The 14,784-nt window shown below is 55.9% G+C and overlaps 1 protein-coding gene across 1 annotated transcript; it reads left to right on the top strand.

The window, feature by feature from the left end:
• Positions 1-3,601: 3,601 nt before the first annotated feature.
• SUPT4H1 (SPT4 homolog, DSIF elongation factor subunit) lies at positions 3,602-9,275 on the top strand. The gene is made up of 5 exons (XM_044456145.1): positions 3,602-3,722; positions 4,919-5,025; positions 6,655-6,710; positions 7,882-7,935; positions 8,940-9,275. The coding sequence occupies exons 1-5, from the start codon at positions 3,654-3,656 to the stop codon at positions 9,005-9,007; spliced, it is 354 nt and encodes a 117-aa protein (XP_044312080.1). The 5' UTR covers positions 3,602-3,653; the 3' UTR covers positions 9,008-9,275.
• The last annotated feature ends 5,509 nt before the right edge of the window (positions 9,276-14,784 follow it).

Consider the following 14,784-nt stretch of genomic DNA (forward strand, 5'->3'; position numbering starts at 1 on the left):
TTGTCCAGCTCACGGACCAGTTCTGGAGAACTGGGCCATATTCCAGTGGTGTGCAGAGCCTGAGATCAAAGGGGATATGGTCAGAAATAGCACACCTTGCCAGCACATTTTAGCTTAAAGTACCTGTCAGAATGGTGGGGTGGGGGCTCCACAAAAGCCGAGAGACCACCATGAGGCCCGTGTCTGGGGGCCAGGGAAAGGAAGGGGGCCATCCAGCTGGCAGGGAGTGGTTCCCGCCTGGCAGAATTTCGATTTCTCAGGCTCCGTGTTTGCATTTTGCTGGAAAACCCCACCTTTTGGAGATGGAAGGGAAGGGGCTGCATTGGGTAGAGCAAGCAGCTGTGTGTTCATTTTTCGCAAGGGCTTCTCGCAGCTATGGGGGATACAGACAGGCATTTGGCAAGTTGTAATCGAAGCAAGGACCTCGTTCAGCCCACAGGAGCCTCCTCCTCAATTCTCAACACCTGAGAAGAGGGTGCGCTTTGCAGAGACACAACGGTACAGCAGAACTCCTGGCGGAGTCGTTCCCGGCACAGCGCGCGAGGCCACCCGCGAGCCGTCTGCTTTCCCACAGCATGTTTGCCGCATGTGCAATGCTGCTGTCGGTGCGCCCCCGCGTGGCGAGAGAGAGGTGCCGTCAGGGATTCTTCTCGCGGAGAAATGGCGGGCACGGCCACCTCTCCCAGCGTCCGAAGAGGGCCTCGCCTGTGCGTGGACTTGCCCGAAACCTGGTGGTGGGGCCGCAGCGGGAGGGGAGCGTGCCGAACAGACCTGTCATGCTAGCATGCAAGTTGCAGAAAGCTTTGCTGCAGCAGTGCTCGCAGCTCCATCCTGTACGTGAGGACATTTGCTGCCCAGAGCATTGCCAGGCTTCTGAGAAAAGTGGGGAAGCACTGCCCTCCTCGAGGGCTCTGGGACGAGGGAAGTGCGCAGGCGCTCTTGGGAGCTGAGCGAGGCTGCGACCCGTGCGAAGGGAGCATGGTCTGCGAGCTGCCACGGATGCCTTGCCGGCAAAGCGCCAGTGGCGCCTCGGCCATCTCGATCGCGTTGCACAGGCTGGCCAGAGGTCTCATCCGTAGGACTTCAGTTGTCGCTCATCCATCTTCGGTTTGTGTCTTTCAGACACGGCGAGGACGTTCAGGGAAATAGCACAGACTGAGCTGCCCTTATATAAAGCTGCCATTCAGGATGGCAGCCTGGATCTGGAAGAGTGTTGTCGATCGTGGAAATGGCTGCCGGGCTGCCTCCTTTGGGCTCCGCCCAACGGTTCTTCGTTGCGACAGTCTCCTTCCCCGTATGATATTTAGCAACACGTAGCAAGAAGGTGCTGTGACACCTGCATTAGGCGGGTGGCAACTCACTTGGGACATGTGACAAATGTGAGAAAAGTCAGGGGCGTTTTTCAGGATCCCACCCTGAGATACACTTAAAACACTGTAGGCGGGAGCTTCCCATCTCGGGGGGCCTGAAGCCCTTTCTCCTGCCTAAGCATGCGAAGGGTTGTGCCCCCAGAGGCTCTTGGTGGTCCCGCTGGGCCCTCGTGCTTGTGGCACAAACGGGTTCCTCAGCTTGGTCCCCCCCGGTGTGTTGAACTGTGACTCCCATCATTCCCAGTCGCAGTCCAACACATTCAGAGAGCCACACGGCCGAGGGAGGCTGCTCTGATGGGCCATGCTTTCCGGGGAGCGATCGCCACTGCTGTCGGGGTGGCTCTGTGGGACACCTTCCATTTCTACCACGCTGGGAGGGTGGAACGTGCAATGTATGGCACCTTGCAGCAAGAGCAGAAAAGGCGGGGTGGCCCTACTCCTTTTTCTTCCAGAAGTTGCTCTAAAGTGGAAATGAGTTTCCGGGGCAGAAACACGAAGATGCCAAATTGCTGAGCCCCTTTTTAGCATTTCCAGATCGTCTCTCCAATGCCATGGAAGGCATCCTTGTTTTGAGGGGATTGTTTTGGACTTCAGTTCTGCCTTTGGTTGGAGTCCACACAGAAATGGTATATCAAGAGGAAGAAAAGCACGGGACGTGGGGCTCCAGGCTCATCTGTTTGCATTCAGGTTCACATCTTTCAGGTGGAAACCTATTCACTAATGAACAAAAGGTTTCAATGTTGATGCGCCACCTTTCCTTTCGACATCCTTTCCATCAAGCTCTGCTCTGCTCTGCTCCTTCCCAGCAACCTCAGACCCTTTGAAATGTGAACAAGGAGTTTATTTTTGTATTTTTAAATTAAATTTCCTGAGTCAACTTTTCAGGCACTTGGGTACTTTTCTAAACCAAAAAGAAAAAAGGAAGAAATTATGTTTATGTATATATTACCTATGCAAAACGTTATATTTATGTTGAAGAGAGATTGTTTGAATATGGGGACATGCTCAGACTTATTTATTTTGCTAATATATTTATCCACGTGTAAAGCTGTTCATGCGGCCGTTTGTTTCTGTATTTTTCTTATTGGGTGCCTATGTTCAAGAAATGCCTCTTCCTCATCCGCAGAAATAAATTATTTTTCACCTCTGTATACTGGCCCAGGACGCGCGTGAAGGGGATCGGGGCGTGCTTCGAGTTGGCGAGACGGCAGGCGGCCAAGCCTTCCTGGCTTGTGACATGGCGGCCCCCGCCTCTGAAAGGGCTTGGAGATGGCAAGCCGCGGTGGGCCTCGGTTTCCTCGCAACCGCCCTCTGCGCCCCGGGTGCATCAGCGGCTTTCCAGTGGTTGAGTCGGCTGCCTTCGGACGAGGCCGGGCTTTGGCCCGTCCAGCCAGGCCCGCTGCCAGCAATGCCTGCAGCAGCTGTGGCTGCTTGGCAGGGCCTGGGGCAGAATCCGGCCCTGGCCACCCGCCCGGCCCCTGTGCCTGCGAAGTAACTCCAGCCCTCGCGGCCGTGAATCGAGGCCCGTTCGAAGCAGGAGCGCCGGCCCCGGCTTGGCCCGGCTGGTCCAGCGCTGCCGACACGGGCCGGCAGCAGCGCCCGCCCAGGGGCCGGGGGGCAGGCGGCGCCGGCCCGCAAGCGCCCGCCTGGGACACCCGCGCAGGGGAGTCCCGCGTGCGCCTCGCAGCGTTGCATTCTCAGAACAGCGCTGTGCGTTATTACGGGCCGCCGGGGCCGCCCGGCCACGGGGCAAACGAGGCTCGGGCAGCGAGGCGATTAATAGTAAGTGATTAGAAGTGATTGCACTTACGGAAGGCGCTCCCCAGAGAGGTCCGCCTGGCGCCGTCGTCGTTTGTTTTTCGGCGCCAGGCCAAGACCTTTTCATTTAAACCTTTTTGTAATTGTCGAACTTACTTGATTTTATATCTCTGCCGGGATGTCTCCAGATTTTTAGTGTAATTGTATAGTTATTTATTTGTATTGGAAGCCGCCCCGAGGCTTTTGCGAATGGGGCGGCATATAAGCGTCCCAAATAAATAGATGAATAATCAATCTCCGCCGACCAGGGCCCGGGAGGAGCCCCAGAGCGGCTCCTGCGCATGCGCGAGGTGGCCCGCGAAGAGGGCGGGGTCCGCCGGCGGGGCCATAGAGCCCGCGCGAGGGCAGAGCGGGCCTCGCGGGCGGAAGTGGCTGTGCGGCGCCGTCGCAGAGGAAGTGACGCGCAGGGCCCTCTCCATTTCCTCCTGCCGGTTCGCCATCGCCGCCTCGGTGCTGGTGGCGGCCATGGCGTTTGAGACGGTGCCGAAAGACCTCCGACATTTGCGGGCCTGTTTGCTGTGTTCCCTCGTCAAGGTACTGGAGGAGCGGAGCGCGCTCGGAGCCCACTTCTGCTTCCGGCAATGACCCGAAAGTCTCTCGGTGAACGCTCGGTACAGCGCCGAGCACGTCCCTGGCCGGAGCGGGGAGCTCGAGGATGGGATCCGGGCTCGGTCGTGTTTAGGGTTCCGCCCACTGAAGTGCTCGGCGCCTCAGTTAGGCATGACCAGTGGCGCGACTCTTAATGTTTTTAGCTTAATATTGCGTAAATCGCAACGCGGCGATAACTCAGGGGTAGACGCGGTCAGCATTAATGCAAATTCATCAGGGGATGCAACGGACTAACTGTATAGAGATATCTTGAAGAAAATGTTGGGTAGTTATCTTTTCGGAGAACATCAGAAGAGCCCCAAGGCTGCCGCATTCGGTCAAAGTTACAAGTAGCCGGATTCAGGCTAGATTTCAGGAAAAAATTCCCGACTCTTAGAGCAGCACTGGAATGACCTAGTGAAGTTGTGGGCTCTCCCACCTGGAGGCGTTCAAGAGGCAATGGTTTAACTGGGGGTCCTGCATTGAGCCAGGGGTAGGACCTTATGGCCCCCTGGCCTCTTCCAGCTTTGCTATTCCATGATTCTCCTTTTGAGCTAATGTGCCTTTTTAATACATAGTTTGTCTTAATGTATTTTATTCTGACTACTGTTGATGAATGTTCAGTGTGAATATCAGGCACATTTTGTAACACCAGGTGGGGAGAATTTGAGAGACTCTTTCATGGGGAAAATTACACATCCTGAAGGTCTTCAGGGTGAATTTTGTTCCCTGGAATGACAAGTAAGGAATTATAAGATAAAAGCCAAATATAAATTTATTTATTGTATTTGTATGTTGTCCCATCGCATAGCCTCAGGATGACTTACATAAAAACAAACAAATATAACAAACTCAATGTGGTTTACATCTTTCTTCTCCAACTTTTCTCAGTTTTATCCCAACGACGACAACCCTGTGAAGTAGGCTGGGCTGAGAGTCTGTGACTGACCCAAAGTCACCCAGTGGGCTCCATGGCTGAGCGGGGACTCGAACCCAGGTCAGCCTGAGTCCTCTGGCTCTCACCACCACCACTAAAATAGCATAGGCTGCATTCCAGACATAGTCTTTGCTTTGCTTCCTTTCAAATAGTGCCAGCTCTGTGAGCACTTTCTCTTTCTGATAAATTTCTCTGTCCTCTCCAGACCATTGACCAGTTTGAATTTGATGGTTGTGACAACTGCGATTCCTACCTGCAGATGAAGGGGAACCGCGAGATGGTTTATGACTGCACCAGCTCTTCCTTCGATGGGTGAGAGCATTTGAGAGTTTGGGCTGAATTGTTCTTGAGTGTATAGTCAAGTGTGTGAGCCTGGAAGCCACCATGCTTGGCTTCAGATTACCAGATTATGTTGCTGGGATGTGCCATGGATATAGGAATACCGTTCTGGAGCAGTGCTTGGAGACCATGTTTGGGGGAGGGGGGAGTTGAGGACAATGGCAAAGAGGGCAAGACCAAAAATATCACCAGCCCATGCATGTTGGGATAAGAAACGTTCCTTCAACATCCTGAATTCCCTACCCAGCCATGTTGCAGGCCATTTTTCTGTGTGAATACGCATAGGATTTCTTCCTGTCACTTGATGGAGAAGGTTCGCAGTGTGTCACTTGTCGCTCAGGTGGGCTCTTATCTAGGAGTGCTTCTCATCAGCTGCAGCTGATGTATCAGCTGCATCCCCGCCTGGGTGAGTGGAACCTGGCCGTGGGTATCCACGCACTGGCCATCTGCTTGGATGGCTGCAGTGTGCTCTACACGAGGCTTCCGTGGCGATGGCCCAGGCGTTCCAGCTTGTTCAAACTTGGGTGGTGTGGCTGCTCACGAGGACTGGCGCTTGTGAGCACATCAGGCTGGTCCTACGCAGGCCGCACTGGCTGCTGGTTGCTGCGTGCCTCAATTTAAAGTGCTTGCAATAACGCACAAGACCCTAAATGGCTTGGAGCCAGGCTAGCTGAAGGAGCAGAGCACCTTCCTGTCTATATACCCTGCCGGTCAATGTGGTCAGCATCCAAGGCCCTCCTCAGCATTCCTCCTACAAGGGCAGGGAGGGAAGAGTTGGCAAGGAGGGGGGCATTCGTCTGCATTGCCCCCCATTTATGGAATTTGACCCCGCAAGAAATTAGGCTGATATCGACACTGTGCTCCTTCAAAAGCCAGCTGAAGACCTTTTTGCTCTCTGCTTATTTTGGAGACCCTGTCAGGCTCTGGTTTTCAATTTATTTGCTGCTACCTTTTTAGCTTGTAACTATGGTTTTTTTAATTTTGGTTGTGAATTATGCTGTATTATTGGATAACTGCTTTATATCCCCTCTCAGTTTATTAATGTATTATTTAGCTATTCATTTTTTCTTACTAGTTTTTTATTACTATTCATTTTACGGACACGTTTGTTTTAGTATATTGTTGATTTTACTCCTTATGTAAGCTGCCTGGAGAGCCCTTAGCTATTTGGGCAGCATATCAGTCAATCAATTAAAGCAAACTCTGACAACAAGTGAATCCAGGCATGAAATGTTGATGCGAATGTTGGCTAAGTGTCTGCAGAATCTCCTTGGGAGCTTGGCAAGGGGTTTCTTTCGACAGATTCCGGATTAGTAACCATGTTGTTTAAATGTGCACAGAAGAAGGGAAAGTACTGGTGACTGATTTGGGAGAAGCTGTTGTTTTGCACACTGAAAATGGCAGAATACGTCCATGGAAGGGATCTCTGGTCAAAAAGCAAGACGCAACCTCTACTTGCCACCGTCCTGTACTGGCGTAGGAGAAGTTGCTTTGGTGTGCTTGTGGCGACTCTGCAGGGTTCCTGCCCAGCCATACGGCCTGGCAGGGCTAGGGACTGAGCGTTCAGTTTGCTCTGCTCTGAGGTGTCACCTCCTTTTGCAGCATCATTGCCATGATGAGCCCTGAGGACAGCTGGGTCTCCAAGTGGCAGCGCATCAGTAAGTCCTTGCCCACCTTGGTTCAGGTAGGGTCAAATTCAGTCTGACTTCCTGTTGGAAAACTCCTAAGTCAGGAGCAAAACTTCACCTCTCAAGCTACAACCACTTTCCTAATGAATATAATTTGGTATGGTGAGTTTGGAGTGGGAGGGATTCTTGTTATTAAAGGATTTGCAACTCTGCTTGGGTTAAGAGTTTCCTGGAGGCCAGTGAGGCATACTGAAAAAGATACAGTCAAAATCAGTATTGCCATATGGCCTCTTGAAAGCTTGTAAAACAGTGCCAGCAGCAGAGACACAAGAGGCATCTAGGCATCACAGTCTGGAAGCTGTGTGGCAGGGCCACCATGAATTGGGCCTGAAAGGCCAACACAGAAGCCCGGAGAGGAATGTCTTTGGGGAGTGAGGCTGTTCCACCTTTGTGCTGTAAAGGGCACTTGGGAGCAGACGAAATGGCCTAGGACAAACAATTCTAGCATCTCTGGTGCGTTTCACTGCCTTTGCATGAGGGGAACGTTCCTTCTACCTTTTGAAGGAGTCAGTTTAGGCTACTGCATCATTCCTGCAGAGGAAGGCAGGACGCGCTCCAATGGAACAAAGCCCAGGGAGCCAAGGTCCAATTTGGATGCCAGGAAGCACTTCCTGACAGTCGGGACCCCGAGGGTGTGGAATGGGCTTCCTCGGGAGGTGGCTGAGGCCCCATCGGTGCGGGTGTTCAAGGACAGGTTGGACATGCACATGGTGGGCATGTCGTGAGCGGAGCCGGCTGGAGCCGGGGGTCAGACTAGATGGCCCGGGAGGCCCCTTCCGACTCGCTCTGCTTCTGTGTTTCTAACACTTTCCAGCATACACAGTGCGACTTGCATATCACTGGTCCTGTGCAGGCTTGTCCATCTGTATATGACGGAGGTTCCCCCGTTTGCACTTGAAGCGCCCTTTCTGTGCTTTGCTTTGTTGTTTGTGCAGCTTGCCAGGGCCTTTTCGGTCCTTTGCCCTTCTGAATCTAGAGAGCTTGGGGTCCTTCCGGAAACCTCCCAGGCTCACAGAGGGTTGGGTGGAAGGTCAGGTCCAAAGCATTTCACAGCCATGCAGGCTAGTTCCCCTTCTCTGCGTGGCCACGTGGGCTCTTCCTGCAGCACTCGGCCAGAATAACACCAGCTGTCTTCTCTCAGGTAACTTCAAGCCGGGCGTGTATGCCGTGTCCGTGACGGGCCGTCTGCCGCAAGGTACTTTGCATAGCTCCTGCCGGTCCTGGCCTAAGAACCTTTCCTCACACGCCTGCAGCTCCCGCTCTGGCAGCTGCACGCTGCCTGTCATGGGGCCAGTGCATGTCTGTGCTTCTCGGAGGGGGAAAGAGCTTACGGACAAATCCTGGTGAGGAAGGGCGAGCAGGGGCTCTTGAAAGCTCGTGGGGACAGCACTGGCCCCCCAGATCCCGGCACAAGCTGGGGGATCCGACCAAGAAGAGGCCTTGGTGCTGTGGCGTGGGCCAGCGTGCGGCTCCTCTGCAAAGGGCACGCGCTCTGCGGGGCGCGGAAAGGCGTTGGAGGGACAACCGCTGGGGACCTCCTCCTCCCGAGCAAGCGTTTGCTGCAGCCACACGCTGCGTGCTGGATGCCCATCCGGTCGCAGTACGTAAAAAGGTGCTGTAGAGTTGGAAGGAAGGCAGAAAGGAGAGCTGCAGACGGTCTGGGGGCTGGAACAACGCCCCTGTGCGGAACGATTCCGACACGGCAGAGGGGTTCAGAGCTGTGCCCAGTGTGGAAAGATGGGGGAAGGGCATGTTTTCTCCCCGCCCCATAATACTGGAACCCAACTGGGCTGAAGCTGAAGGACAGATCCAAGGGAGAACTTCTTCCCACCGCTTGCACTTATACCCTGCAGTTCACTCCCACAGGAAGTGGCGACGGCCACCAGCCAGGAGGGCTTCAAGGGGACTGGAAACCTGCCTGCAGGAGGGGCTTTCCAGGGCTGCTGGCCCAGACAGCTGCCCGGTCGCTCCAGCATCAGAGGCAGTGCAGAGGGTCACTGGCTGCAATGACCAGATTCCGCTGTGGGAGGCAGGCTGTGGGCCCCGCTGGGTTCTGCCTGGTGAGGCCACCCTTCTGCCCTTAGCAGCGCCTGCCCCTGCTCTGGCAAGCGATGGGAGGTGGCTGCTGCTCTGGGTCCCGTGCTGGCTGCCCCGCTTCTCCCTTGTTCCCTTAACGAGCTCTGCTTTTCTTTGCTCCAGGCATTGTGCGAGAGCTGAAGAGCCGCGGTGTGGCCTACAAATCCCGGGATACGGCCATAAAGACCTGAGAAGAGCTTGCCCCTCACCCCTGCCCCAGTCGGGCCCCCTGTTCTGCATATAGGGCTGGGCCAGACTGCTGCAGCAACCTGCCGGGGGGCTCCTCTGCTGGGTTGGTGGACTTGGAAGGGGCCGGGGGTGGCCTGCTAGGAAGGGCACCGCTCTCCTCACCCCCGACAGCAAGTTGAGTCTCCTGGGGAGCCACAGCCAGCAGTTTGCAAGGTAAATGACTTGCAATCTATGTAAATAGCTTTTAATAAATTTGGTTTTGGAGTCAGACACTTTCATCCTGGCTCTTTGCTGTCACATAGTTCCATTTCTTCCACAGCACGTGTTCAGCTCTAAAGGGCAGGCTTCCGCCGAGGGAGTCTCCGACTGCAGGGCTTGCTCTGAGGTGGACTGCGGGAGCGGCTGTCTTAGCATTAGATGCTGAGCTGCAGTTTGTGTTAATCACGCCGCTGCTTCCACAAATTGACTTGCTGAAGAACAAGCATTGTGGCTTAGCTTCCCTGTTGTTTCTCCTGCCTATTTTGGCAGAGTTTAAGGTGGTTTCATTTTCAAGCTTTCTTGTTACCCCCCCTTCAAGGCAGGCAGCAGCACAAATGGGGGTGCGGGTGCGGTGCGGGGGGGGGTGTTTTGGGTTCCCATGCAAAGTCCAGCCAGGCTGCAAGCCAGCAGCAAACCATGCCATGGCTTCAGGGATGAGTTTGGGCGTGGCAGTTTCAGTGTGGCAGTGTCATTTATTTATTTCGATTTTCATACGTCGCCTCATTCCCATAAACTCTGGGCAATTCTCATCCTTGTTCAACCATCAACAATTAGGATTTTTTTATTGAGAACAAGCATGTTAAATGAAACTAAGGAGTGCGATCCTTGGAAAGCGGATCGGAGAAGAGCACATGCCAACCTCCAGGCTGATACAGGCAGCTTTGCAAGCCTTTCTTCCCAGATTGGCTGGGAATGATTTGGGCCCTGGTCAACACTCCTGGGTTGCATTTGGAGTTGCATGTCTAATCTCCTGCTCCCCAAAGGCTCAGGATGGAGAAATGAGAACAGAAAGAACAAATTAGCCATCTCCCTGCAGACCAGCTGGCCCTGCTGGCTAGAAATGATTGCTGTTGCACTTCAGCACTTTTGGGGAGCGCCTGGTTGAGGAAGGCAGCTTTAAATACCACCCTCCTTTCCTTACCTGCAGTGGGTTTCGCAGGTTGCCTTGGCTGGACTTACAGGGTGTGAATTCCACAGCCAGAAGTGGTGTGGAATCTGCCTCCCTGTCCTGGTGCCCCATCACCACACAGCAGATGCCAATATAGGAAGCCAGCAGCAGGCCTCCAAAGAGGAAGGATGCCGCTCGGAGGAGGGCCGGCACAAGAACACATGCAGCATAACAGCTCGGGTGCAAATGGAATAGCCTGGGAGCCTATTCCTAACCGCCACTCAGGCAGTGCAGGCCCGTTTCGTCGTTGCGCTCGCAGAAGCCACCACTCCTGGCAGGGCGCCAGTTCGCCATTTCACCGCTTGCAGCCAGTGCTGAGGAGAAGACCGGCGCAGCGGAGTGCGACGGCTTCGGGGGCTCGTCTTGCTGCTGGGGGCGGGAGGGAGGGCGTCGCAGTGGAACCACCCCTTCGCTGGAGGCAACAAGACTGAGCGGAGGCTGTTGCTGAAGGCTGGAAAAGGCACAGAGCTGGCATTTGCCCATTGGGAGTACCCAAAATTTGGTGGGGAGGGTCTTAATGTTGTAGCTGAATAATTGGGAGTCTGGATTCCTTGCTGATCTGCAAAACACCCTGAAATCTCTCTGTGTCTCAGTGGATCCGCTGCTGCTGCTCTTCAGGGCAAGGGCACAGGTGCTTCAGGAGCAGGAGGAAGATCCCCGCGGCACATCAGTGGCAGGAGCTCTTCCGAATTCAGATGTCTTGGAATTTGCTCCCAGGCTTAGCCTGGCTGTTACAAACCGTGAATCAGATGGCTTTGAAAAGCAAGCCCAGGAACGCTTCTTGGGCTGTCCCGTTCCACTGCAAACTGGAGACCGCCTGACGAGGTGCTCCCCCTTCACAGCCCTTTCCTGCATGTAGAAAGCTAGCAAGCAAGGCATGTAGAAATGCTGAGGATGCAGGAGTAGCAGCATCCCTCTCTGGCCCGATGGATGTTGGTTGGACTCCGTTTCCCATGGGTCCTGGCCAGCTCGGCCGGCAGCGATGGGAGCACTAGTCCAGCTGCTGGTCAGAGGGTCTCAGCCTGGGTCTGTCGGAAGCGGGTCTGCTGAAGAGTGCGACCATGGAGGTCTAAGATGGCCAGAGTCAGAGATGCTGGAGAGGGGCGCCTGAGGTACGTGTGTTAAATACCCCCTTGCAGCTCTTCGCCTTCCCCTGCCAGAGAGCCAAAACACTACACGATTTCCCTGTTCCAGGATGAAGCAAATAATTAGTGCTCTTCCGATGGTGAGGTTCTGTTTTTCTACCTAACGCTTTCAGCCACTGCCTCGACCAGCCTCAAGCATTTCCTGTCAGCACAAGGACTGGATCCTCGTAGTGAAGGAGGGCAGGGCCGTTAGCTTTGTGGAATGGGGAATGATGGCACCCCCCCCCCCCAGCCGCATACTCTTCTGCCTCTGGAAAGGATGGGGCTGGAAGCCAGCTTGGGCGTCCAGAGCCAAGACGTGTGACCCTCCGGTTGCAAAGGCAGGAGTGAGGGCGGCGTGCCTCACCTGGGCTTGACTTGCCTTCTCCCTTTGACATGCCCCTAGGGCCTCTTTCGCTTTGGGGGAAACGCAGGAGTTATTTGAAGGGATGCCGTCTACACCTGCCCAAGCACGAAAGTCGTCTTCAGGACCTCTCTCTGAAGGGGGCTGGAAGAGCCTTTTCTGTGGTGCCCCTGGCTCTGGAATCTGCTCCCCAGAGAGGTTGCTTTATTCTTTTTGGCAACCCCTTTTTATTTTCCCAGTATTTTAAGGGATGATGGCTTATTATAATTGGAATTTTACTTTGTATCTTATATTCTGTTTTAATGTGCTGTGGCTGGTTTATGAGCTGTCTTGAGACCCATTTTGGGTGAATATGGGGTAGAGATGTTTTAAACTAGTAGGTGTTGCTCCGTGCGGTGTCTCCCGGGCGCTGGGCCATGGCTGCACCTTCCTTTGCTCTGTTTATGAGTGGGGTGCAAGCGTGCACGTGCGAGCACCAGGAGCCAGGCTGAGCTCCTGCTAGGCCTGAGGCCAGGTTTTCACTCCTGCCTCTCTCACAAAGCCTACCTTCCGGGTGTTGTGCCAGCGTTTTGAGCTTTGCACCCCTCACTCCCCACTGAGGAGACTCCCTGCGGAAGGCGGTTCCTCTCGGCCCCGTGGGCGATGGACTGGAGGGTCGCGGCTTCCCAGTGAGGTGCGGCAGGGGCGCGTCTGCAGCTCCCGCTTCCAGGGGTCCCTCCTTTTTTGACCTTCCCCATTTCCAGTTATTCCAACACTTTGCTGTGTCTCTCTTATGGCTTGCTCTTTCTGTGGGGCAGAGTTGCTGTCTGCAGGCGGGTGTTAGAGGGTGGCCCCTCAAGGCTGCAGCCCGGAATCTTGGGGAAGCTTCTCCCGCACCACCCTGCTGCCGGGGACATGGCCTGAAATAACGATCCCGGGTCCTGGTTGCCTCTCTGGCCCACCCCTGCTTCCCCCACAGACATCTCTGCCTGAGCATGTCTTCTGAAATCAAGTGCCATTCCCTCCCCCTTCCACAGGGGGCCCTTGGGGGACCGACTCTGCCCCCCATTGGTGTGTGACAGAAAGGGAGAGATGGAGACTTCAGAGTCATTGTGTATCGGCACATACTAATGTGTGCACTCATGCTCTGTGCGCTTAAACCCGGATCTTTCCAGTGCCCAGCAGTGCTCTGGTTACCAGAGCCAGCATTCTTTGGCTCTCGGCTTTACTGCTTTATTTCTTTAGTTGATCTGCCCCTCAGTATTCTGGTACAGATATTCCAAACCTGGTACAATAAAAAGAAGAGAAAATAAGAATAAAACTGCTGGTTAACACGGAATCAGGAGCATGGTAGTGCGTTCAGGAAGGCGTCCTGAGATAGTAAGCAGCTCTGCATATGCTCAGGCACCCATGTCCTGCTCTTTTCTGCCCTGTAGGAGGAAGAATTCTCGGGCGGAGCTTCCCCCTCCCACGACAGTGGGGAAAATGCCCTTTTGGCCAGAGGAGCCGCGCACTCTGGAGCTCTGCCGGCCTGGGCCTCGGCGGCCATGTGCTCCGCTCGGTCCGATGCATGTCCATGGGGCAGCCCCAGAGGCAGGTTTGCCTCTGCTCGGTGCAAGGGAGCGGGTGTCCCTTCAGATGCCTAGCGGCGAGCCCAGGAGCGCACGCACGGCCTGCCGCAGAGGGCGCGGGTGAGGGCGTGCGGAGGGTCCACGTTCCTCTGAGTGTGGCGCTCGAGACTGAAGCGCGGCGCCTCTCGTCCCACTTGCGTGGGAGCACACGGGGAGGCCGTGGCACCAGGGCCGCACTCCCTCTGCACGTGCTCTTGCAAGCTGCAGTGACCTATTTTACCGCAGCGTCTCGATTGAGGCCGCTCGTCTCTGCCGCTTTCGTCTTGCAAATCTCCGTGACAGCAGTGCTGCTGTCTCCCCCCGGTGCAGTGCATATGGGGGGGGGCGACCTGGCAGGGGCTTCAGGGTGGCCCTCCCCCGCTCGGTGTCCTGCCCACATGGCCTCGCATGGATCGTGGGGATCATGATGGGAGACAAGAGGTGCTGCTGGAAGATTTCTCCAAGCGTGTCGGGCCAAACTCGACTGGGCCAAAACCTGCCTGCTGAACTCTGCCTGGAAAAAGCAGTCTGTGGAGCATTCTTGGAATAGTTGAGCATATCCCTGGGCATGCACAGAGGGCTTTTTTGCAACCCTGAATGGATAACGGACGCTCTAATCAAGCGGATCAGGAGAGCCTGAGCTTGGCGGGGGCTGCCCTGTCTCTGCCTCCCCGGTGCTCCCCAGAGACTGGCAGGCCTGCTGGCCAGCGACTCTGTGGCAGAAGATGTCCGTCCGGCCTGTTTCTCCTCCATCCCTTTCTCATTCGTAGACTAGGGCAAAGGGGCCTTTCTCAGAACTCGCCTTTCCCCGTCCCTTTCTCAAAACTCACAAACCCCATGGGACTTTTCATCTCAGGGGGACTGGTGTAGGCTACAGCACTGAAGAGAAAGCACTCTGCACATGCCCAGAAGCTTGCTGGGCCACTTATGGGCGGGTCAGAGAGGTTTGGTGGGCAAGGCCTGGACGGCCCACTGCTTGTCGGCTTCAGGCCCTGCCAAATCTGCGGAGGAGAGAGCGCATCGGGCGCTCCGCCGCCTCTGGCCTGGAGAGAGGCCCTGGCTGGACCGGGGAGGCCACCGGGCTGCGCTCTGCAGGAGCTCCAGGTTGGGCCCCTGCCCGGGCCGCCAGGGCAGCAGGGCTGCTGGCAGAAGCGCGCCCCCGCCGCCCCCCGCCCGGGCGGGCTCCTGCGCCTGGGAGCGGCTGGCGGGGCTGGGAAAGTGGGGAAGCACCCGGGCAGGACTGCGGAGAGCAGCCCCGTGCGCTGCCCGTCCCGGCGGAGCCGCCGCGCCGCGCCCTGGGCCGGCTGTGCGAAGCCCCGCGTCTGCCCCCCCCCCCGCGCGGGAGCCTTCCGGGTGCGTTGGCGCGGCCGCCGGAATGCCCCATTCGCACGTGCGCCCAGCAGGACACGCGGGCGGGAGCCCTGCGCGTCGCTGCGCTCCGGCACGCCTGGGGGAGGCCGAGCGCGCCGGGGAAGGGCGCGGAGAGCCCCGCGGG

Source organism: Varanus komodoensis, unplaced genomic scaffold (assembly GCF_004798865.1).
Source record: "Varanus komodoensis strain SLA01 unplaced genomic scaffold, ASM479886v1 scaffold81, whole genome shotgun sequence".
Taxonomy (NCBI): Eukaryota; Metazoa; Chordata; class Lepidosauria; order Squamata; family Varanidae; genus Varanus; species Varanus komodoensis.

What these genes read in the sequence shown, in the direction of transcription:
- SUPT4H1 (XM_044456145.1), top strand. Translation starts at nt 3,654, where the DNA reads ATGGCGTTTGAGACGGTGCCGAAAGACCTCCGACATTTGCGGGCCTGT. An exon ending in CTCCAAGTGGCAGCGCATCA is followed by an intron (nt 6,711 to 7,881) that starts GTAAGTCCTTGC and finishes GTCTTCTCTCAG; the next exon opens with GTAACTTCAAGCCGGGCGTG. An exon ending in GACGGGCCGTCTGCCGCAAG is followed by an intron (nt 7,936 to 8,939) that starts GTACTTTGCATA and finishes TCTTTGCTCCAG; the next exon opens with GCATTGTGCGAGAGCTGAAG.